The sequence below is a fragment of the Pleurodeles waltl genome, chromosome 11 (genome assembly GCF_031143425.1).
Source record: "Pleurodeles waltl isolate 20211129_DDA chromosome 11, aPleWal1.hap1.20221129, whole genome shotgun sequence".
NCBI lineage: Eukaryota > Metazoa > Chordata > Amphibia > Caudata > Salamandridae > Pleurodeles > Pleurodeles waltl.
Genome location: NC_090450.1, coordinates 989,357,032 through 989,383,207, shown reverse-complemented (window position 1 = coordinate 989,383,207; position 26,176 = coordinate 989,357,032). Strand labels below are relative to the sequence as shown.

The following is a 26,176-nucleotide window of genomic DNA, read 5'->3' as shown; positions in this document are numbered from 1 at the left end:
GGTCAAGGAGAAGATCACCCTCTTGGTCTTCATCAGGTTCTTCTGTCGGGCGTTACTCACCCACCCTTACAGATTCACCACCTGCTAGAGTCTCACCGGTGGATGATATTACCACATTCAACGAGGTGTTGCTAAGAGGAGCGCAGAAACTCAACATAGAGGTTCCAGAACCATCTACCTCCTCATCGATCATCTTTGAGACTCTACAACAGAGATCAGCGTCGAAAAAGTTGCTGCCTCTAGTGCCTGGCTTGCTGCAGCCAACCATGGACACTTTTCTGGCCCCAGCCTCGCTTAAGTCTGCCCCGGCTAGGATTCTTAAGAAATACAAGGCTCCAGAACAAGACCCTTTATTCCTTAGAAAGGATCCGCCACCGGACTCTGTGATCATAGCTGCCGCCCGTAAGACCCACTCGGTGGCATCTTCATCCACGGTACCCCCGGATAAAGAGAGCAGACATCTAGACTCTCTAGGGAGGAAGATATGCGGGACGGCGGCTTCAGCAATGAAGGTCTCCAGTGCGTCTGCGCTCCTGGGCAGGTACGATCGTTCTCTGTGGGATTCCCTCAGTAGATTTGCAGAAAAATTGCCCAGAGAAGACAGGCAAGATTTCCAGGAGATACTACAAGAAGGATGCCTGGTATCCAACCAGATTATCAGCGCGGCAGCGGATGGGGCGGATTTGGCTGCTCATGGGTACGCACATGGTATATGTGCGAGGAGATCTTCCTGGCTGAGGCTCACTGGCTTGAAACAGGAAGCACAACAACGCATCCTGAATCTCCCATTTGCCGGGAACTCTCTATTCGGTGCCCATGCAGACGAAGAGATGGCCTGCATGAAGACAGAGGTGGATACCTTGAAGGCGGTGGGCCTCGAAAGAAAGAAGGATTTCAGGAGGAGGTACAGGCCGTATGATAGGCGCCCTTTCCAGCAGAGGGTTCAAACCCCTCATTGGGCGCAAAGGTCACAGCAGCGACAGGGACGCCCTCTTTTTCAACGAAGAAACACAAGGGAGCGAGGGTCAAGCAGACCTCAACAATCCACCCCGAAAGCACCCACCAAGCAATGAAATCTCGCTTCCCTCGACACTGTACACCACTCCGGTGGGGGGAAGTATTACGGCTTATCTTCACGAGTGGCACTCTATCACAATAGACAAATGGGTGCTCAATATTGTCGAACATGGCTATTCTCTTCTTTTCAAACAGCCTCCACCACGCTTGCCACCAACCAAAGACAATCCATCTCATCTCAGCTTGCTACGCAAGGAGGCTCTCGCCCTCCTAAGAAAGAATGCCATAGAAAAGGTTCCACCTGCACGAAGAGGACAGGGGGTCTACTCCCGTTACTTTCTAGTGGCAAAGAAGGGTCAAGAGGGCGTTTTCAGGCCAATCCTGGATCTACAGCTGCTGAACAAATACATAAGGAAGCAGAAGTTCAGAATGCTAGCGCTTCACCAGATTTTCCCTCAACTGCATCAGGGAGACTGGATGTGCTCCATCGACCTGCAGGATGCGTATTTTCACATCCCAATAGCTCCAAAACATCGAAAATTCCTGCGCTTCAGAGTAGCGTTACAGCATTACCAGTTCAGGGTTCTACCCTTTGGCCTGAAATCTGCCCCAAGAGTTTTCTCGAAATGTATGGCAGTGGTGGCGGCACATCTCCGAAGACAAAGGATATACATATATCCATACCTAGACGACTGGCTACTAAAGGCTTCTTCTCCGGAGCAGGCGAGAAGCCATCGGGACATTGTACTAGGAGTTTGCGAAGCTCTAGGTCTTCAGGTCAATTACCAGAAGTCAACCTTGACTCCAACGCAGAATCTTCACTACCTAGGAGCTATCATAAACACAGAACTACAAAAAGTGTATCCTTCGGAGGAACGACTATCCTCAATAAACAAGAAGTGCCAGGACCTGTTGAGAGCCAGCGCACCTACGGCACGTCAGGTGACATCACTACTGGGCTCCATGGCATCGTGCATTTTTATTGTCCCAAATGCCAGACTCCACATGAGACCCCTCCAAGAGGCATTGGAGACCAACTGGAGCCAAAGTACAGGTCGCTGGGAGGACACGGTGCGGCTACCGGAGGTAGCACTTCAGTCATTGAGATGGTGGATGCACAGACCTCACCTGTCAGTGGGTGCTCCGTTTCACCAGGTGCTTCCATCCGACACCCTAGTAACGGATGCATCTCTTCAGGGATGGGGGGGCTCATCTGGGTCCTTTTCAAGCGCAGGGTCTGTGGTCAGACAAGGAAAAGCAGTACCACATCAATCTGCTAGAACTCAGAGCGGTCCATCTCGCTCTCAAGTCTTTCATACCGCTAATTCAGGGGAAAACTCTCTTGATACAGACGGACAATACAACCACGATGTATTACTTGAACAAACGGGGGGGAACGAGGTCCCTACCCCTATCGCGAGAGTCCCAAGCGATATGGCATTGGCTCCTGGCCAGAGGAATGTCAATTACAGCAGTTCACCTGCCAGGTCAGCAGAACGTGGAAGCAGACTTTCTAAGCAGACACCTGGAGGACGTTCACGATTGGGTCCTGCACGGCGAAGTCGCAGAATACATCTTCGCGCAATGGGGTCGGCCTCAACTGGACCTCTTCGCAGACGAAGTAAACAAGAAATGCCCAGTCTTCGCATCCAGGTTCTACCGTCCGGGATCTCGAGGGAATGCCCTGTTGATCGACTGGTCAGGGACATTTCTTTACGCTTTTCCGCCGATTCCCCTCATTCCGGCAGTGATCAGCAAACTTTACAGATCCAGGACCAGAATGATTCTTGTAGCGCCGCAATGGCCCCGACAGTTCTGGTACACGGATCTCCTCAACCTGTCGGAAGAACTTCACAGGAGGCTGCCGTGCAGACCGGATCTTCTGAGTAGAATGCAGGGCAGGATTCTACATCCCTACCTACCCTCTCTGAGCTTAACAGCATGGCTCCTGACTTCCTGCAGTATGGGCACCTAGGACTCTCGCAGGAGTGCATGAGCATCTTGAAAGAGTCCAAACGACCTTCCACGCGGCGTTCCTACGCTTTTAAGTGGAAGAGATTCTACATCTGGTGCTGTCAGCAAGGTCATAATCCCATACGGGCGCAGGAGGATGTCATACTGTCCTATTTGCTTCATATAGCGAAGTCCGGTCTGCAGGTATCATCTATTAAGGTACATTTGTCTGCTATTACTGCCTATCGCAAATCGCCTTCTCAGGAATCCTTCTTTACAAAACCTGTAGTCAAGGATTTCTTAGAAGGTTTGAAGAAAGTTTTTCCGCCAATTCGGAGGCCTTCTCCTCCATGGGAACTGAACATAGTCCTGGCAAAACTTATGGGCCCTCCTTTCGAGCCTATCCATAAGGCCTCTTTACAACACCTTACGTGGAAGACGGCTTTTCTAGTGGCCATTACTTCAGCGAGGAGGGTCAGTGAAATCCAGGCCTTGTCTGCAAAAGAACCGTACACGGTTTTTCATGACAATAGAGTGGTTCTACGAACTCACCCATCTTTCCTTCCGAAGGTGGTGTCAGAATTCCATATTAATCAGACCATAACTTTACCGACGTTCTTTCCCAATCCGGAGACTCCGGCAGAGAAAGCATTGCACTCATTAGACTTGAAAAGAGTGCTGAAATTTTATCTGGACAAGACAAAATCGATTAGACACTCTAACCGCTTGTTTGTAGACACTCTAACCGCTTGTTTGTAAACTATGGTCATTTAAGGACAGGAGAGGCAGCTTCTAAGAGAACAATATCAAGATGGATAGTTTCTTGCATTGTTAATACTTACCAGCTAGCTAATAGACAATTGCTAGCGCGGCCTAGAGCGCATTCCACAAGGGGTAAAGCGGCTACTGCTGCTCTCCTTAACAATGTTCCGATATCTGAGATTTGTAAAGCTGCTACATGGAAGTCTGTCCATACGTTTACAAGACATTATTGTTTAGACTCAGATGCAAGAGCGGATGCCCAAGTGGGGCAGGCCTCTCTAAGAAATCTATTTGCGTAAGACATATCTATTCCTGCACTTCTATCGGACAGTCCGCTGGGTTTAGGGATGGGCTTGCTAATCTATTCAATGTTTATGACTATTGATGAGGATTCCCTGGAAGAGAAGGATAAGTTACTTACCTGTAAATCCTAGTTCTCTTCCAGGGGTATCCTCATCAAAGTCATAAAAAACCCACCCTCCTCCCCGGACGCACGTCTCCTAGAAGTGCAGGACAGACTGTGTTTTGAATCGGTTATACAAATTGTCACCTTAAAAAGAACTGACCTAACTGTGAACTAACTGTCACCTTTCCTTCACCCCTGAGGCATGGTGGGATACTGGAGGTGCTCAGGGTCTTAAAGGCACGGTGCCAAAGTTTTTATGGTTCTCCTGTGTTAACCTGCATGCAGCCTATTGGCTAAGAATGCTTCAGTGTTTTTCAATGCAGTTTTTTCTATTTTTTCTCTAGAGTTTGCTACTGCTCACTTCACTAAGCCTAGTTTTAGGAGCTTGGGTACATATTTATGCTCTATTGTAGTATTTAATATAAAAAAAAACTTCATAGAAATAAAGCATTTTTAGCCTGTTTTTAACATGATAGCCTGCATGATTATTTATTACACATGTATGATATGTGTATATTTGATATATGCTCCGGGGTCCCCGCACAAGGGCGGGAATATTCAATGTTTATGACTTTGATGAGGATACCCCTGGAAGAGAACTAGGATTTACAGGTAAGTAACTTATCCTTACCTCCCCCAGGAACTGTTGATTTTTGCACTGTGTCCACTTTTGAACAAGCTTATTGCCATTTTTACAAAGACTGTACATGCTATTGTGATTATTCAAAGATCCTAGAATACCGGAGTGAAATACCTTTCATTTGAAGTATTACTTGTAAATCTTGAACCTGTGGTTCTTAAAATAAACTAAGAAAAGTTATTTTTCAATATAAAAACCTATTGGCCTGGAATCAGTCTGAGTGTGTGTTCCTCATTTATTGCCTGTGTGTGTACAACATATGCTTAACACTGCCCTCTGATAAGCCTACTGCTCGACCACACTACCACAAAATAGAGCATTAGAATTCTCTTTTTGCCACTATCTTACCTTTAAGGGGAACCCTTGGACTCTGTGCACACTGTTTCTTACTTTGAAATAGTATATACAGAGCCAACTTCCTACTTGGGTCCGTACATGGTGATGACTGAAATAGGGTAAACATGCTGGAGTTGGTTGAGGTGAAGTAGCAAAAGGCTGATGGTGGTGATGATTATTGTACAACATCAGTTTCAACTGTATAAATGTTTTCAAAAGAAATTGACGACACAATCATTCTGCAGAGGTCAGAAGAAAATAAAATCCAACAGGGGAAGATTGCCCTCCTCTAGTATACAGCTTTGGTAATGCTAAGTTGAATGATTTAAAAATGAAATAATAACCTTCATGTTCTCCTGGAAACCAAAATCTTCTGGTGTTGTGTATTTCTTAACTTCTGGTGTATCTACAGCTTACGTTTAGCCCTTTATCAGCATTGGTCGTTGTTTGAGAGCATCTGTAACTCCTGTTACACATCTGCCACCCTCAAGCTTTGGTCTGTACAAGGACAGAAACGTCTCCAGGAGTTTCTTGCCGATATGGGGTGAGTGATTTTTTTTTTTTTCTGTTGTGGTGAGATATTTATTTTACAGGAATATTGTTTACTTGAGTCTAAAGAGATTAATGTTAGCAATGTAGAGGCAGTGTGATGAGTAGTCGGAAGTGTTCTTTAAGGATTGTTCACTGCAGGAGCAAGTAGATCAATTGGGAAAGGTAAATATTTAATCCAGATTTTTTTTTTCTTTGCAGCTTACCCTTGAAGCAAGTGAAACAAAAGTTCAACTCCATGGACATTTCTCTGAAGGAAAATTTACGGGAAATGATAGAAGAGTCGGCCAATAAGTTTGGGTAACGTTCTCCCTTTTCATGTACTAGCTTGCTAAACTGTGGATCTTGGCTGTTAGTAACATCCTTGCTGCAAATGTTTTATTTACTAAGCTTGCCCTAAACATTTGCGCAACTGTTTAAAATAAACACTGGGCCTGCTTAAGGCTTATGCTGCAGTCATGATAGTGTTGTCAAGAAGTGTAGGTTAATCCACTTGTATCTGACCTGAACAGGCACATCGCGTAGGACAGGAATTAGAGCAAGTTGTTAGAGTGCACTTTTATTTCAGAATTAATTTGGGAGGAGGGAGAATGTTAACTCTTTAAAATCAGTTGACTAAGCGCTCTATGGCCATCTTTGTGTCGATGTTACTCTAGAATAGCGTTGGAAGGAGATTTTCTGCTGGGGGCAAGTGGATGATCGGCACAATTTACCTGAATAGAGCACCCAGAGGTTGGAAGCTCTAGTTGATTATTATTCGAAGTTTGAAACCAGTAGGCATGAACAGTTAAGATGATCTGCCCTTCTGTAGCTGCATGCGTGGTTATGAGTTGAGTGCAGGGGCAAGACCATATTTTCCTTGTATCCTGTAGGATCTCTTTTTCTTCTGGATGAGTTTCGAGCACCATAGTTGTAGCACTCCGAAGCTACATAACACTTTGTGTTTGTTATCTAACTACATGGTTTAAGTTACACAAAAGCATTTAAATATGGAAATTAGTTTCACCTTTATCATGTACAATCGTCTGCTTCTTTCTTTTGTAGGATGAAAGATGTCAGAGTACAAACCTTCAGCGTCCAGTTTGGTTTTAAGAACAAGTTCTTGGCTAGTGATGTCGCTTTTGCTGCTGCTTCCCTCATGGAGAATATTGAGAAGGATGAAAGCGGCACTGATAACTTCATCAAGGCTTTGGACAGTTTGTCCAGGTGTGGTATTCCCCTAAACACTTACATAGTGTTTATCCCTGAGACTTTGTGCCTCGTCATATTTTCTTTGGATATCATCTCACATTCTGAATAGGGTATGTTGAAATGGTCTGTGAGTGAGATTACGTTGTTTTCATAAATTCTCCTTCCTCGGTGGAGGTACTATAATATTAATACATTATAATACAAAAAAAAACACATTCTCTCGTAGGGGATTTCCATGTATAGTCATAAGCACTGAATAGGCTAGCAAGCCCATCCCCATGACCGCGGTGGAGTAGACAGAAAAAATATTGCCAAAACACAAAAGTTATGCAAATAAGTTCTTAAGCAAGGCCTGTCCAACCTGCGCATCTGCCCTAGCGTCTGTATCAAGGCAGTAATGCTGAGTAAAGGTATGGACAGACTTCCAAGTGGCAGCCTTGCATATTTCTGCCAAAGGGATATTTCTCATCAAGGCTGTAGTAGCTGCCTTCCCTCTAGTAGAGTGGGCTTTTGGCCTACCACCGAGGGACTTGTTCGCTAACTGATAACATAACATTATACATGAAACAATCCACCTGAATAATGATTGCTTAGACGTGCCCAACCCTGTTCTAACTGGGCCATAGTTAACAAAAAGCTGTTGTGATTTACGTAAGCATTTTGTCCTGTCCAAGTAGAATTTCAAAACCCTCTTTACATCCAGAGAGTGCCGAGTTCTCTCAGCAAGAGTAGGTGGATTTTGAAAGAAAGTTGGTAGTGAAATGGTTTGGTTCACATGAAAATCGGAGACGACTTTCGGTAAAAATTTTGGATCAGTCCTCATTACCACTTTCGCAGAATGAAAAACCGTAAAGGGTTCTTGAGCGCAAAGGGCCTGGATTTCGCTGAAACTACGCGCTGAAGTGATTGCCACCAGAAAAGCAGTTTTCCATGTGAGATGTTGAAGTGATGCCTTATATATTGGCTCGAATGGAGGTAGCATCAGACGCGATAGGACAACATTCAGTTCCCATGGAGGAGATGGTCTTCTAATGGGAGGAAAAACCTTCTGACAGGACCCTGAAGCATTAAGCTCTACCTCACAAAGCTTTTTGTGATGGAAATTCATTTAAAATCTTTTGAATTTCAATTTCACGCGACGTTTTTAACATTGACTGATGATTTCCTACTATTTTCTGTTAAATTCTGACAGAATTTTGAGGTTTTTCTAGTTTAGAAATGCCTTCACTTTTTGACAAATGTCCTTCTTGTGGCAGAAAAAAGGCTAAAACAGATCCACATAGGGTCTGCATAATTTGTCTTCCATCCAGCCACAAACCGGAGTCGTGTGACATCTGTAAAACCTTCTCTACAAGAACTCTTCGTGATAGAGAGAAAATCCGACTTCAGGCGAGAGAGGACAGGAGAAAAAGTGGCCATTCCACCACAGAGCGAGGAGAAGGTCCGGCTTCTACCAGGGCTCAACCTGTTTCCTCTATAACTCCTACCAGACCTGCTGAAAAACGGCACAGGTCTCCGGCGACGTCGAGGGCATCGACGTCGAAACAGGGAACAGCGCCAACATGTTCGCCGTCGAGGAGTGGTTCGCCGGCAAGGAAAAGACATTGTTCGCCGTCGACAACCATTTCGCCGTCGAGATGGCGTGGACACCCGACGTCGAAAGGATCTGGGTCGCCGTCGACACGGCGAGGACGATCCGAGTCGGGTTCGCTGTCGACACGGCGAGGGCGATCGACGTCGAGAGAGAGTGATCGCCGTCGGAGACGTTCGCCGTCACCACAACGACGAGGGTCGTCGTCGAGAGGTTCTCAACGGCGAGAGGAATCGACGTCCAGAGGCACTCGCCGTCACCGCACTTCGACGTCGAGGAGTGTGTCGACGTCGAGACGAAAATCAAAGAGGCCTAGAAGGGTTTATACAACGTCGGAATCCTCGGCCTCACTTATCCTGCTTCCAACGTCTCCACAGCTCTCGCCTCGGCCGTTGCCGCAGACACCGGTAACACCTACAGCTCCTCTTCCGGCTCCTCCTTCAGAGTCTGTTCCGAGGACTCCAACGCGATCTGTAAGGCGTTCTGGACATTCTTCTAGACGTTCATCTTCCTCTCGGCACCATCGTCATGAGTCACGACAGAGATCTCAGCATTCACATCATAGACATTCTTCTTCGTCTACACGGGACTACTCTCCAACCCTATCGGACTCACCGTCCCCAAGAGTGTCCCCCATAGATGATGTGAATACATTCCAGGAGGTCTTAGTGAGAGGGGCAACCAAACTGAATATCCCGCTGGCGGTGCCGGCCCCATTGACGTCAGTAATCTTCGAGACCTTGCATCACAGGACATCTTCGAGACCTTTGCTTCCACTGGTTCCGGGTCTTATTGAGCCGGCAATGGACATTTTTCTTACACCGGCTGCAACAAAGTCTGCTCCTTCCAGACTTATTAAAAAATACCGTCCACCAGAACAAGATCCTCTATTCTTGAGGTCGGACCCAGCACCGGACTCGGTGGTTATAGTGGCTGCAAAGAAATTGCATTCTACGTCACCGTCTTCCTCTTCACCTCCAGATAAAGAGCAGAAAGATCGATGCTGCAGGAAGAAAAGTATGCTCTACTGCATCCATCACCATGAAAGCAGCCAGTGCCACTGCTTTATTAGGGAGATACGATCGAGCCCTCTTGGACTCTGTACTGCAGTTTGCGGAGCATCTTCCTAAGGACAAAAGGGAAGATTTCCTGGAGGTCGTGGGCGAGGGAGCTATGGTTTCTAACCAAGTTATAAGTGCTGCAGCAGATTCTCTCGTAGGGGATTTCCATGTATAGTCATAAGCATTGAATAGTTCCGCGCGCCTGCGGGGACCCCGGAGCACTGATGTGAATTATATTCTTAAGTGCAAACACCAGCCGTTTAAAGAAAAGGTCTGTCAAAAAACACTTAAGAATAACATTGTGCAGCCTATGTGAATAGCTACACAGGCCAAATTGTTGAAAAGAAAATCAATAGTAGTGTAAATTCATGTTCAAACACCTATTTATTCTAGAAATGTAATAACAAATACATTCTCATACTTTATTTACACCTCTGATGAGAATAAAACAATGCAGGGCAGTGTAGCCCATAGGCTGCCATTATACAGAATGTAAATAGAGCTGTGCCTTTAAGAAAAGCAAAGTCTTCCTGTTTCCCATCATGCACAGCAAAAGGCAGTTGCCTCAGTTCTTTTTTCCGGCTCCTGCTGACAGGACCCTGAAGCATTGAGCTCTACCTCACAAAAGCTTTTGTGACAGAAATTCATTGAAATATCTTCTGAATTTCATTTTCACTCGACGTTTTTACCTTTGAGTGATCATTTTCTACTGATTTCTGTTAAATTCTGACAGAATTTTGAGGTTTTTCTAGTTAGAAATGCCTTCACTTTTTGATAAATGTCCTTCTTGTGGAAGAAAGAAGGCTAAAACAGATCCACATACGGTCTGTATAATTTGTCTTCCATCCAGCCACAAACCGGAGTCGTGTGACATCTGTAAAACCTTCTCTAGAAGAACCCTTCGTGACAGAGAGAAGATCCGACTCCAGGCGAAAGAGGACAGGAGAAAAAGTGGCCATTCCACTACAGAGCGAGGAGAAGGTCAGACTTCTACCAGGGCTCAACCTGTTTCCTCCATGACTCCTTCCAGACCTGCTGAAAAACGACATAGATCTCCGACGACGTCGAGAGCGTCGACGTCGAAGCAGGGAACGGCGCCAACATGTTCGCCGTCGAGGAGTGCTTCGCCGGCGAGAAAACGACATTGTTCGCCGTCGACAGCTATTTCGCCGTCGAGGCGGCGAAGACACCCGACGTCGAGAAGATCTGGGTCGCCGTCGACACGGCGAACACAGTCCACGTCAAGGAGATCCGAGTCGGGCTCGCCGTCGACACGGCGAGGGAGATCGCCGTCGAGAGAGAGTGTTCGCCGTCGGAGGCGTTCACCGTCACTGCACCGACGTCGAGGTTCGTCGTCGAGAGGTTCTCAGCGGCGAGACGAGTCGACGTCTAGAGGCACTCGGCGTCACCGCAGTTCGACGTCGAGGAGTGCTTCGACGTCGAGAAGACCATCTAAGAGGCCTAGAAGGGTTTATACAACCTCAGAATCCTCGGCCTCGCTTATCCTACTTCCAGCATCACCACAGCTCTCACAAAGGCAGTCGCCTTTACCACAGACGCCGGTAACACCTACGGCTCCTCTTCCGGCGCCTCCTCCAGAACCTGTTCCGAGGACTCCAACGCGATCTGCAGGGCGTTCTGGTTATTCCTCGAGACGTACATCTACCTCAAGGCACCGCCGTCAATCACACCATGGACATTCTTCATCGTCCACACGAGACTACTCTCCAACCTTATCAGACTCACCATCCCCAAGAGTGTCTCCCATAGATGATGTCAACACATTTCAGGAGGTCTTAGTGAGAGGGGCAACCAAGCTGAATATCCCGCTGGCAGCTCCAGCCCAATCGACATCAGTAATCTTTGAGACCTTGCATCAAAGGACATCTTCACGACCTTTACTTCCACTGGTTCCGGGTCTTATTGAACCGGCAATGGACATTTTTCTCACGCCGGCTACAACAAAGTCTGCTCCTTCCAGACTCATTAAAAAGTACCGTCCACCAGAGCAAGATCCTCTATTCTTGAGGTCGGACCCAGTACCAGACTCGGTAGTTATAGTGGCAGCGAAGAAATCTCATTCGACGTCACCGTCTTCCTCTGCTCCCCCAGACAAAGAAAGCAGAAAGATCGATGCTGCAGGAAGAAAAGTATGCTCGACGGCATCTATCACCATGAAAGCAGCCAGTGCCACTGCTTTATTAGGGAGATATGATCGATCCCTCTGGGACTCTATACTACAGTTCTCCGAGCATCTCCCTAGGGACAAAAGGGAAGATTTCCTAGAGGTCGTGAGCGAGGGAGCAATGGTTTCTAACCAGATCATAAGTGCTGCGGCAGATGCTTCAACTCTATCCGCACATAACTATGCTCATGGTATAGCGCTCAGGAGACATGCATGGCTGCGGCTTACATCGCTTAAACCCGAAGCACAGCAGAGGATACAGAACCTGCCTTTCTCAGGCTCCACTTTATTCGGCTCTCATGCCGATGATGAGATGGCCAGAATGAAGTCGGAGCTGGATACCTTAAAAGCGGTAGGCATAGAGCGACCTAAAGAACAGCGAAAGGGATTCCGCCCATATCAAAGAAGACTGTTCACCCACAGGTATCAGGCTCCACATTGGTCGTCTTCACGCCCTCAGCAACAGCAGCAGCAGCAGCATCAGAGGGGCTTCTCCAGAAAGTCGACAAGGGGTCGTTCAACACCTCAGACCCAGACACCTCGTCAAACTCCCACGTCTAGGCCCTGAATCTTTGCTTCCCCCTCCTCCGTTACCCACTCCGGTAGGGGGAAGTATCTCAAATCATCTAGACGAGTGGCTACGCATCACAACAGACGCCTGGGTATTGAATATTGTGAGACATGGTTACGCTCTCAGATTCACCAGTTCTCCACCATCTGTTCCACCCAAAACAGCCAACCACCATCTCGAAGCTCTGCAGTTAGAGGTCAATATCCTATTGCAAAAAAGAGCCATAGAACCCGTTCCCATCAGCCAACATGGGAAGGGGATTTATTCGAGATATTTCCTTGTACAGAAAAAAGACAAACAAGAGTTTCGTCCCATCTTAGATCTGAGGACAGCAAACAAATGGATTCGCAAAGAAAAATTCAGGATGTTAGCCTTACACCAAATTTACCCACATTTACGTCAGGGCGACTGGCTATGTGCGATAGATCTTTGCGACGCTTACTTCCATATCCCAGTAGCCAAGAAACATCGAAAATTCCTAAGGTTCACTGTCGGAAAACGCCATTACCAATTTGCAGTTCTACCGTTCGGCCTAAAATCAGCGCCAAGGACTTTTTCCAAATGCATGGCGGTAGTAGCCGCCCACTTGAGGAAACGGCGAATATTCGTCTCTCCCTATCTAGACGATTGGCTCATAAAGGCCTCCAGCTATCTCGAGGCACAGCAGCATTTCAAATGGACTCTACAACTGCTACAAAAACTTGGTCTTCAAGTCAATCTTCTGAAATCAACAGCAACACCTGTTCAGAGGTTGCATTACTTAGGGGCCATTGTAGATACCAAGCTAGGAAAGGTGTTTCCTTCGGAGGAACGACGGTTATCGATTCTCCAAAAGTGCAAACAACTGCAGGAAAGACCTCAAGCCACTGCAAGAATAATAGCTTCTCTACTGGGCTCGATGGCGTCTTGTATCCATCTGGTTCCCAATGCTCGTCTCCATATGAGACCATTGCAGGAAAATCTAGAGGATCAGTGGTGTCAACTGAGGGACGATTGGGAGAACAAAGTCCTGCTGTCTCCTCACACCCTACAATCCCTCAAGTGGTGGTGTTTGCCCAGCAATCTCTTGGTGGGGATTCCGTTCCAACAACGACCTCCATCTCAAACCATCGTAACAGATGCGTCACTGCTCGGATGGGGGGCGCACATGGAACATCTTCGAGTCCAAGGCGAGTGGTCACAGAAAGAGAGTCTCTATCACATCAACCTGCTGGAACTTCGCGCAGTCCACCTTGCGCTCAAAGCCTTCCTTCCCTCTCTGAGAACGGAAACTCTCCTTCAGACAGACAACGTGGCCACTATGTACTACGTGAACAAACAAGGAGGCACCAGGTCCAGAATTTTATCCAGAGAGGCCCAGACAATCTGGCATTGGCTTCTAACCAGGAACCTGTCGCTAGTGGCAACTCACCTGCCCGGCATCCAGAATGTTCAAGCGGATGCCCTCAGTCGGGTAATAAGCGAGAACCACGAATGGGTACTACACGACGACGTCGTTCATTCCATTTTCGCACTCTGGGGTACCCCTTCTACAGACCTATTCGCAACCCCAGAAAACAAAAAATGCCAAAACTTCGCCTCCAGATATTACCATCCAGGGACACTGGGGAATGCCCTATGGATAAGCTGGTCAGGGGCATTTCTTTACGCCTTTCCACCGCTTCCCCTGATTCCGGCAGTTCTCCAGAAGCTGTCCAATGCTCAGACCAAAAAGATCCTAATTGCTCCGGAGTGGCCACGCCAGTGGTGGTTCCCAGACCTTCTTCACCGGTCACTCAAACCACACATCAGGCTACCATATCGCCCGGACCTTCTCACGAAGTTCAGAGGGCAGATATCTCATCCCAACCCCTCATCGTTGAGTTTGGCAGCATGGCTCCTGAGCTAGTGCAATATGGACATTTGAACTTACCTCAGGACTGTATGGAAATTCTGAGGGAAGCAAAACGCCCTTCCACACGATCAGCCTATGCAAGCAAGTGGAAGAGATTCTGCATTTGGTGTTTACACAACAACATTGACCCGGTTTCTTGTGGAGAACAATCTATCTTACCATACTTGTTAAGTTTGGCAAAATCGGGCTTACAACTGTCGTCAATAAAAGTTCACTTGGCAGCGATAACAGCATACAGAAAGAGTCCTTCACAAACTTCCTTTTTTCGGATTCCGATTATTAAGGATTTCCTAGAAGGTTTAAAAAAGGTTTTTCCTCCCATTAGAAAGCCTTCTCCTCCATGGGAACTGAACGTTGTCTTATCACGTCTGATGCTGCCGCCATTCGAGCCGATACACAAGGCATCGCTGCAGCATCTCACATGGAAAGCTGCTTTTCTGGTGGCAATCACTTCAGCGCGTAGGGTCAGCGAAATCCAGGCCCTTTGCGCTCAGGAACCCTACACGGTTTTTCATTCTGCAAAAGTGGTAATGAGAACTCATCCAAAATTTCTACCTAAGGTAGTCTCCGACTTCCATGTGAACCAAACAATTTCATTACCGACTTTCTTTCAGAATCCAGCTACTCCTGCTGAGAGAACTCTGCACTCTCTGGATGTAAAGAGAGTATTGAAATTTTACTTGGACAGGACAAAAAGCTTACGAAAATCACAACAGCTTTTTATTAACTATGGCCCAATCAGAACAGGTTTGGGCACATCTAAACAATCTTTATCCAGGTGGATTGTTTCATGTATAATGTTATGTTATCAGTTAGCAAACAAATCCCTTGGTGGTAGACCAAAAGCCCACTCGACCAGAGGGAAAGCAGCTACTGTAGCCTTGATGAGAAATGTCCCTTTGGCAGAAATATGCAAGGCTGCCACTTGGAGGTCGGTCCATACCTTTACTAAGCATTACTGCCTTGATACAGACGCTAGGGCAGATGCTCAGGTTGGACAGGCTTTACTCAAGAATTTGTTTGCATGATTCATGTTTTTCTCAGTATTCTTATGTCGACTCCACCGCGGTTATGGGGATGGGCTTGCTACTCTATTCAATGCTTATGACTATACATGGAAATCCCCTACGAGAGAAGGAATGGTTTCTTACCTGTAACTCCAGTTCTCTCGTAGGGGTATTTCCATGATAGTCATAAGCAACCCTCCCTCCTCCCCGGTGGAGTTGACATAGAACATGAATATTATGGAGGTGGGTACTCCAACAAATGTTTTGTTTTTTCTTCATGTCAGGTAATAGCCTCCAAAAAAGAACTGAGGCAACTGCCTTTTGCTGTGCATGATGGGAAACAGGAAGACTTTGCTTTTCTTAAAGGCACAGCTCTATTTACATTCTGTATAATGGCAGCCTATGGGCTACACTGCCCTGCATTGTTTTATTCTCATCAGAGGTGTAAATAAAGTATGAGAATGTATTTGTTATTACATTTCTAGAATAAATAGGTGTTTGAACATGAATTTACACTACTATTGATTTTCTTTTCAACAATTTGGCCTGTGTAGCTATTCACATAGGCTGCACAATGTTATTCTTAAGTGTTTTTTGACAGACCTTTTCTTTAAACGGCTGGTGTTTGCACTTAAGAATATAATTCACATCAGTGCTCCGGGGTCCCCGCAGGCGCGCGGAACTATTCAATGCTTATGACTATCATGGAAATACCCCTACGAGAGAACTGGAGTTACAGGTAAGAAACCATTCCTTCTTCGATACTATCCGCACATAACTATGCTCACGGAATAGCCCTCGGGAGACATGCATGGCTGCGACTTACATCTCTTAAACCTGAAGCACAGCAGAGAATACAAAATTTACCTTTCTCAGGCTCCACTTTGTTCGGCTCTCATGCCGATGACGAGATGGGCAGAATGAAGTCTGAACTCGATACCCTGAAAGCGGTAGGCATGGAACGACCGAAAGAACAGCGAAAGGTATTCCGCCCATATCAACGAAGACTGTTCACCCACAGGTATCAGACTCCACATTGGATGTCTTCACGCCCCCAGCAACAGCAACAGCAGCAGCATCATAGGGGTTTCTCCACACAACGAAGGTCGACAAGGGGTTGTTCAACACCTCAAACCCAGACAACTCGACAGGCTCCCGCGTCTAAGCCCTGAATCTTCGCTTCCCCCTCCTCCGTTATCCACTCCGGTAGGGGGAAGTATCTCAAATCATCTGGACGAGTGGCTACGCATCACATCAGACGCCTGGGTATTGAATATTGTGAGACATGGTTACGTTCTCAGATTCACCAGTCCTCCACTATCTGTTCCACCCAAAACAACCAGCCGACACCTCGAAGCTCTTCAGTTAGAAGTCACCATTCTATTACAAAAAAGAGCCATAGAACCCTTCCCGATCAGCCAGCAAGGGAAGGGGATTTATTCGAGGTATTTCCTTGTGCCCAAAAAAGACAAGCAAGAGTTTCGTCCCATTTTAGATCTAAGGACAGCAAACAAGTGGATTCACAAAGCGAAATTCAGGATGCTATCCTTGCACCAAATTTACCCACATCTTCGTCAGGGCGACTGGCTCTGTGCAATAGACCTTTGCGACGCTTACTTTCATATTCCGGTGGCCAAGAAACATCGAAAATTCCTAAGGTTCACCGTCGGAAAACATAATTACCAATTTGCGGTTCTGCCCTTCGGCCTCAAATCAGCGCTGAGGACTTTTTCCAAATGCATGGCGGTGGTGGCCGCCCACTTGAGGAAACATTGAATATTTGTCTACCCCTGTCTAGACGATTGGCTCATAAAGGCCTCCAGTTATCTAGAGGCGCAACAACATTTCAAATGGACTCTACAGCTGTTGCAGAAGCTCGGTCTTCAAGTAAATCTCCTGAAATCCGCAGCAACACCTGTTCAGAGGTTGCATTACTTAGGGGCCATTATAGATACCAATCTAGGAAAGGTGTTTCTTTCGGAGGAACGACGATTATCGATTCTCCAAAAGTGCAAACAACTGCAGGACTCCACAGACCACTGCAAGAGTAATAGCTTCTCTACTGGGCTCGATGGCGTGTTGTATCCATCTCGTTCCCAATGCTCGCCTCCATATGAGACCATTACAGGAAAACCTGGATGATCAATGGAGTCAACGAATGGGAGAGCAAAGTCCTCCTTTCTCCCCACGCCCTACAGTCTCTCAAGTGGTGGTGTCTACCCGACAATCTCTTGGTGGGGATTCCGTTCCAACAACAGCCTCCAGCTCAAACCATCGTAACAGATGCGTCACTGCTCGGATGGGGAGCGCACATGGAACATCTTCGAGTCCAAGGCAAGTGGTCACAGAAAGAGAGTCTCTATCATATCAACCTGCTGGAGCTTCGCGCAGTCCACCTTGCGCTCAAAGCTTTCCTTCCCTCTCTGAGAGCGGAAACTCTCCTTCTCCAGACGGACAACTTGGCCACTATGTACTATGTAAACAAACAAGGAGGCACCAAGTCCAGGATTTTATCCAGAGAGGCTCAGACAATCTGGCATTGGCTTCTAGCCAGGAACATGTCGCTAGTAGCAACTCACCTGCCTGGCATCCAGAATGTTCAAGCGGATGCTCTCAGCCGCGTAATGGACGAGAACCACGAGTGGGTTCTACACAACGACATCGTTCATTCCATTTTCACACTATGGGGTACCCCCTCTATAGACCTATTCGCAACCCCAGAAAACAAAAAATGCCAAAACTTCGCCTCCAGATATTACCATCCAGGGACACTGGGGAATGCCCTGTGGATAAGCTGGTCAGGAGCATTTCTTTACGCCTTTCCACCGCTTCCCCTGATTCCGGCGGTCCTCCAGAATGTAGGAGGCTGGACTGGCTTGTAGTGAGTACCAAGGGGTACTTGCACCTTGCACCAGGCCCAGTTATCCCTTATTAGTGTATAGGGTGTCTAGCAGCATAGGCTGATAGATAATGGTAGCTTAGCAGAGCAGCTTAGGCTGAACTAGGAGACGAGTGAAGCTCCTACAGTACCACTTAGTGTCATATGCACAATATCATAAGAAAACACAATACACAGTTATACTAAAAATAAAGGTACTTTATTTTTATGACAATATGCCAAAGTATCTCAGAGTGTACCCTCAGTGAGAGGATAGGAAATATACACAAGATATATATACACAATACCAAAATATGCAGTAATAGTCTTAGAAAACAGTGCAAACAATGTATAGTTACAATAGGATGCAATGGGGACACAGGGATAGGGGCAACAGGAATGCGAACCACGAATGGACCCCAAACCTATGTGACCTTGAAGAGGGTCGCTGGGACTATTAGAAAATAGTGAGAGTTAGAAAAATAACCCTGAAAAGTGAGTGCAAAGTGCACTAAAGTTCCCCCAAAGACATAGAAGTCGTGATAGAGGACTACTGCAGGAAAGACACAAACCAGCAATGCAACAACAATGGATTTCCAGTCGAGGGTACCTGTGGAACAAGGGGACCAAGTCCAAAAGTCACAAGCAAGTCGGAGATGGGCAGATGCCCAGGAAATGCCAGCTGTGGGTGCAAAGAAGCTTCTACTGGACAGAAGAAGCTGAGGTTTCTGCAGGAACGAAAAGGGCTAGCGACTTCCCCTTTGGTGGACGGATCCCTCTCGCCGTGGAGAGTCGTGCAGAAGTGTGTTCGATGGCATCTGTCGCTGTAGATACGCATGTTCTGCAATAGCTCGCCATCTGGTGTTGGGCCGGAGTGTTACAAGTTGTTTTTCTTCGAAGAAGTCTTTCGAGTCACGGGACCGAGTGACTCCTCCTTTTGTCTCCATTGCGCATGGGCGTCGACTCCATCTTCGATTGTTTTTTTTCCGCCATCGGGTTCGGACGTGTTCCTGTCGCTCCGAGTTTCGGAACGGAAAATTAGCTAATTTCGGAAGATTTTCGTCGGTATTGTTGCGTTCGGGATCGGCGTACTTAGATTCCACACCGCATCGAAGATCGAAGAGCTCCGGTGCCCTTCGGGGTAGTTTTTCGATCCTCCGTCGGGGCCTGGTCGGCCCGACCGCGTGCTGAAGTACGCCGATGGAACGGACCCCGTTCCGTTTCTGCCCCAAATGCCACAATAAATACCCCTACACAGACCAACACTTGGTCTGCAACCTGTGCCTGTCACCTGAGCACAGCGAAGACACCTGCGAGGCCTGTCGTGCGTTCCGGTCCCGAAAAACACTCCGAGACCGTCGAGCCAGAAGAATTCAAATGGCGTCCGCACCGACAGCCCAACGGGAGTTCGAGGAACAGGAAGAAGAAGGTACCTTCTCGATCCAAGACTCAGACTCCGAAGGATTCGACGATACACAAACCGTGAGTAAGACGTCGAAAACCACACAAAGAAACATTTACAAGGCCCAGGGGACGCCACTGCCACCAGGCCATGGCTCGACCCATAAATTCGGTGACCGACCGTCGGCACCGAAAAAGGCCCAAACAGTGCCGAGATCGGCCGACTCCGGTCGAGACACCGGCACGCAGCCTTCTCGGGACCGAGAAAGTGCTGGAGACAAGCCTCGACACCGAGATGCCGGTGTGGACACGGCTCGACGCCGAGACAGCGGCACCGAAACAGATCGACGCCGAGAGGTTTCGGCCCCGAAAAGGAAAAAAGTCACCTCAGAGCCGAAAAAACACGCAGACAAAGTTTCAATGCCGAAACAAACTGCAAGCGACCCAGCTTCAGGCTCTTATACAGAAGAGCACTCGCTAACCTCCCAAATGCAAAAGCATAGGTTTGAGGAAGAGCTACAAGCAACTGATGTGGACCATACGCAAAAGCGTATCTTCATTCAGCAGGGGACAGGAAAAATAAGCACCCTTCCCCCTATTAGGAGAAAGAGAAGGTTGGAGTTCCAGACGGAATAAGCACCACAACCAAAAGTGGTGAAAAGAGTTACACCACCACCCTCTCCTCCGCCCGTGATTAACGTTTCACCAGCACAAACTCCGTCACACTCCCCAGCTCACACCACCATGAGCCAGGGTGACCAAGATCAGGACGCATGGGACCTATACGACGCCCCAGTGTCAGATAACAGCCCGGAGGCATACCCTACAAAGCCATCTCCACCAGAAGACAGCACCGCGTACTCTCAGGTGGTGGCTAGAGCAGCACAATTTCACAACGTAAGCCTCCACTCAGAACAGGTCGAGGATGATTTCTTGTTCAACACACTCTCCTCTACCCACAGCTCCTACCAAAGCCTGCCTATGCTCCGGCACGCAAAAGACATATTTAAAGAGCCGGTCAAAAGTAGGGCAATCACACCAAGGGTGGAAAAAAAGTATAAGCCGCCTCCTACGGACCCGGTTTTCATCACTACACAGCTGCCACCAGACTCTGTTGTTGTAGGAGCAGCTAGGAAAAGGGCCAACTCTCACACATCTGGAGATGCACCACCCCCAGATAAAGAAAGCCGCAAGTTCGATGCAGCTGGTAAAAGAGTCGCAGCACAAGCTGCAAACCAGTGGCGCATCGCGAACTCCCAGGCACTACTTGCGCGCTATGACAGAGCCCACTGGGACGAGATGCAACATCTCATTGAACATCTGCCAGAGGACTTCCAAAATAGGGCAAAACAAGTGGTTGAGGAGGGACAGACCATCTCCAACAACCAGATACGTTCCTCCATGGACGCTGCAGATACAGCTGCACGGACAATTAATACATCTGTAACTATCAGAAGGCATGCATGGCTCCGAACATCTGGATTTAAACCAGAGATTCAACAAGCAGTTCTCAATATGCCTTTTAATGAAAAAGAACTGTTCGGTCCAGAAGTGGACACAGCGATTGAGAAACTCAAAAAGGATACGGACACTGCCAAAGCCATGGGCGCACTCTACTCCCCGCAGAGCAGAGGGAATTACAGCACATTCCGTAAAACGCCCTTTCGAGGGGGGTTTCGGGGTCAAAGCACACAAGCCAGCACCTCACAAGCAACACCGTCCACTTACCAGGGACAGTATAGAGGAGGTTTTCGGGGACAATATAGAGGAGGGCAATTCCCTAGAAATAGAGGGAGATTTCAAAGCCCCAAAACCCCTACTACTAAACAATGACTCACATGTCACTCACCCCCTCCACACAACACCAGTGGGGGGAAGAATAGGTCATTATTACAAAGCATGGGAGGAAATCACTACAGACACTTGGGTTCTAGCAATTATCCAACATGGTTATTGCATAGAATTTCTACAATTCCCTCCAAACATACCACCAAAAGCACAAAATTTAACAACACACCATTCCAATCTCCTGGAGATAGAAGTGCAGGCACTATTGCAAAAGAATGCAATCGAATTAGTGCCAAACACACAAATAAACACAGGAGTTTACTCACTGTACTTTCTGATACCAAAGAAGGACAAAACGCTGAGACCAATCCTAGACCTCAGAGTAGTGAACACTTTCATCAAATCAGACCACTTCCACATGGTCACACTACAAGAAGTATTGCCATTGCTAAAACTGCAAGACTACATGGCAACTTTAGACCTCAAGGATGCTTATTTCCATATACCAATACACCCATCGCACAGGAAATACCTAAGGTTTGTATTCAAAGGAATACATTACCAATTCAAGGTACTGCCTTTCGGATTAACAACTGCACCAAGAGTCTTTACCAAATGTCTAGCAGTAGTCGCAGCACACATAAGAAGGCAGCAAATGCATGTGTTCCCATATCTAGACGACTGGCTAATCAAGGCCCATTCGTTAATAGAGTGCTCAAATCACACAAATCATATCATACAAACCCTCTTCAAACTAGGGTTCACCGTCAATTTCACAAAATCCAAAATTCTGCCACGCAAGGTACAACAATACCTGGGAGCCATAATAGACACATCAAAAGGAGTAGCCACTCCAAGTCCACAAAGAATTCAAAATTTCAACACCATCATACAACGCATGTATCCAACACAAAAGATACAGGCAAAGATGGTATTACAACTCCTAGGCATGATGTCATCATGCATAGCCATTGTCCCAAACGCAAGACTGCACATGAGGCCCTTACAACAATGCCTAGCATCACAGTGGTCTCAAGCACAGGGTCACCTTCTAGATCTGGTGTTAATAGACCGCCAAACTTACCTCTCGCTTCTGTGGTGGAACAACATAAATTTAAACAAGGGGCGGCCTTTCCAAGACCCAGTGCCACAATACGTAATAACAACAGATGCTTCCATGACAGGGTGGGGAGCACACCTCGATCAACACAGCATACAAGGACAATGGAACGTACATCAAACAAAACTGCATATCAATCACCTAGAACTTCTAGCAGTTTTTCAAGCACTAAAAGCTTTCCAACCAATAATAGTTCACAAATACATTCTCGTCAAAACAGACAACATGACAACAATGTATTATCTAAACAAGCAGGGAGGGACGCACTCCACGCAGTTAAGCCTGCTAGCACAAAAAATTTGGCATTGGGCAATTCACAACCAAATTCGCCTAATTGCACAGTTTATACCAGGGATACAAAATCAACTCGCAGACAATCTCTCTCGAGATCACCAACAGGTCCACGAATGGGAAATTCACCCCCAAATTCTGAACACTTATTTCAAACTCTGGGGAACACCTCAGATAGACTTGTTTGCGACAAGGGAGAACGCAAAATGCCAAAACTTCGCATCCAGATACCCACACAAACAATCCCAAGGCAATGCCCTATGGATGAACTGGTCAGGGATATTTGCTTACGCTTTTCCTCCTCTCCCTCTCCTTCCTTACCTGGTAAACAAACTCAGTCAAAGCAAACTCAAACTCATATTGATAGCACCAACTTGGGCAAGGCAACCCTGGTACACAACGCTGCTAGACCTATCAGTGGTACCCTGCATCAAATTGCCCAACAGGCCAGATCTGTTGACACAGCACAACCAAAAGATCAGACACCCAGATCCAGCATCGCTGAATCTAGCAATCTGGCTCCTGAAATCCTAGAATTCGGGCACTTACAACTTACCCAAGAATGTATGGAAGTCATAAAACAAGCAAGAAGGCCATCCACCAGGCACTGCTATGCAAGTAAATGGAAGAGGTTTGTTTGCTACTGCCATATTAATCAAATACAACCATTACACACAACTCCAGAACATGTAGTGGGTTACTTGCTTCACTTACAAAAATCTAACCTAGCTTTCTCTTCCATTAAGATTCACCTTGCAGCAATATCTGCATACCTGCAGACTACCTATTCAACTTCCCTATATAAAATACCAGTCATTAAAGCATTCATGGAGGGCCTTAGGAGAATTATACCACCAAGAACACTACCTGTTCCTTCATGGAACCTAAATGTTGTCCTAACTAGACTTATGGGTCCACCTTTTGAACCCATGCACTCCTGCGACATACAGTTCCTAACCTGGAAGGTGGCATTTCTCATCGCCATTACTTCCCTGAGAAGAGTAAGCGAGATTCAGGCGTTTACTATACAGGAACCTTTTATACAACTACACAAAAATAAAGTCGTCCTAAGGACCAATCCTAAATTTTTGCCAAAGGTTATTTCACCGTTCCATCTAAATCAAACAGTGGAACTTCCAGTGTTCTTTCCACAGCCAGATACCGTAGCCGAAAGGGCACTACATACATTAGATGTCAAAAGAGCATTGATGTATTACATTGACAGAACAAAGAACATCAGAAAGACTAAACAACTCTTTATTGCATTTCAAAAACCTCATGCAGGAAACCCAATTTCAAAACAAGGTATAGCCAGATGGATAGTTAAATGCATCCAAATCTGCTACCTTAAAGCTAAACGACAGCTGCCCATTACACCAAGGGCACACTCAACCAGAAAAAAGGTGCTACCATGGCCTTTCTAGGAAACATCCCAATGCAAGAAATATGTAAGGCAGCCACATGGTCTACGCCTCACACATTCACCAAGCACTACTGTGTAGACGTGTTATCCGCACAACAAGCCACAGTAGGTCAAGCCGTATTAAGGACATTATTTCAGACTACTTCCACTCCTACAGGCTGATCCACCGCTTTTGGGGAAATAACTGCTTACTAGTCTATGCAGAACATGCGTATCTACAGCGACAGATGCCATCGAACTGAAAATGTCACTTACCCAGTGTACATCTGTTCGTGGCATCAGTCGCAGTAGATTCGCATGTGCCCACCCGCCTCCCCGGGAGCCTGTAGCAGTTTGGAAGTTACCTTCAATTATTTATATATGTATCATCTCAACCTTAAATAGGTGCATACTTAGTCACTCCATTGCATGGGCACTATTACTACAATTCAACTCCTACCTCACCCTCTGCGGGGGAAAAACAATCGAAGATGGAGTCGACGCCCATGCGCAATGGAGACAAAAGGAGGAGTCACTCGGTCCCGTGACTCGAAAGACTTCTTCGAAGAAAAACAACTTGTAACACTCCGGCCCAACACCAGATGGCGAGCTATTGCAGAACATGCGAATCTACTGCGACTGATGCCACGAACAGATGTACACTGGGTAAGTGACATTTTCATTTCCCGCCGAAAGACCGCCAACAAGCCTTGCTAGTCGCAAATCGTGCGGTAAGCTTTTTTGGGTGCTGCTATGGCCCAGGAGGGACCAGGATGTCGCAAATTGCGTCAGGAGAGAGAGGGGACGTCGAGCAAGACAAGGAGCCCTCTCAGCAGCACGTAGCACCCGGAGAAGTGCCAGAAACCGGCACTACGAGGATGCGTGAAACGGTACTCACCCGAAGTCGCACAAAAGTCCCACGTCGCCGGAGAACAACTTAGGAGGTCGTGCAATGCAGGTTAGAGTGCCGTGGACCCAGGCTGGACTGTGCACAAAGGATTTCCGCCAGAAGTGCACGGAGGCCGGAGTAGCTGCAAAAGTCGCGGTTCCCAGCAATGCAGTCTGGCGTGGGGAGGCAAGGACTTACCTCCACCAAACTTGGACTGAAGAGTCACTGGACTGTGGGAGTCACTTGGACAGAGTTGCTGGATTCGAGGGACCTCGCTCGTCGTGCTGAGGAGACCCAAGGGACCGGTAATGCAGCTTTTTGGTGCCTGCGGTTGCAGGGGGAAGATTCCGTCGACCCACGGGAGATTTCTTCGGAGCTTCTAGTGCAGAGAGGAGGCAGACTACCCCCACAGCATGCACCACCAGGAAAACAGTCGAGAAGGCGGCAGGATCAGCGTTACAGAGTTGCAGTAGTCGTCTTTGCTACTATGTTGCAGTTTTGCAGGCTTCCAGCGCGGTCAGCAGTCGATTCCTTGGCAGAAGGTGAAGAGAGAGATGCAGAGAAACTCGGATGAGCTCTTGCATTCGTTATCTAAAGTTTCCCCAGAGACAGAGACCCTAAATAGCCAGAAAAGAGGGTTTGGCTACCTAGGAGAGAGGATAGGCTAGCAACACCTGAAGGAGCCTATCAGAAGGAGTCTCTGACGTCACCTGGTGGCACTGGCCACTCAGAGCAGTCCAGTGTGCCAGCAGCACCTCTGTTTCCAAGATGGCAGAGGTCTGGAGCACACTGGAGGAGCTCTGGACACCTCCCAGGGGAGGTGCAGGTCAGGGGAGTGGTCACTCCCCTTTCCTTTGTCCAGTTTCGCGCCAGAGCAGGGCTAAGGGGTCCCTGAACCTGTGTAGACTGGCTTATGCAGAAATGGGCACCAAAAGTGCCCATGAAAGCATTTCCAGAGGCTGGGGGAGGCTACTCCTCCCCTGCCTTCACACCATTTTCCAAAGGGAGAGGGTGTAACACCCTCTCTCAGAGGAAGTCCTTTGTTCTGCCATCCTGGGACAAGCCTGGCTTGACCCCAGGAGGGCAGAAACCTGTCTGAGGGGTTGGCAGCAGCAGCTGCAGTGAAACCCCAGGAAAGGCAGTTTTGGCAGTACCAGGGTCTGTGCTACAGACCACTGGGATCATGGGATTGTGTCAACTATGCCAGGATGGCATAGAGGGGGCAATTCCATGATCATAGACAT

The 26,176-nt window shown here is 47.3% G+C and overlaps 1 protein-coding gene across 1 annotated transcript in view; it reads left to right on the top strand.

Moving 5' to 3' along the window:
* The window catches only part of CDC45 (cell division cycle 45), a 548,847-nt gene that overhangs the window by 319,722 nt on the left and 202,949 nt on the right, over positions 1-26,176 (top strand). Inside the window, exons 11-13 of the mRNA XM_069215317.1 lie at positions 5,527-5,658; positions 5,865-5,963; positions 6,708-6,869. Of these exons, the coding sequence (XP_069071418.1) occupies positions 5,527-5,658; positions 5,865-5,963; positions 6,708-6,869 (393 nt within the window). The remainder of the gene's footprint in view (positions 1-5,526; positions 5,659-5,864; positions 5,964-6,707; positions 6,870-26,176) is intronic.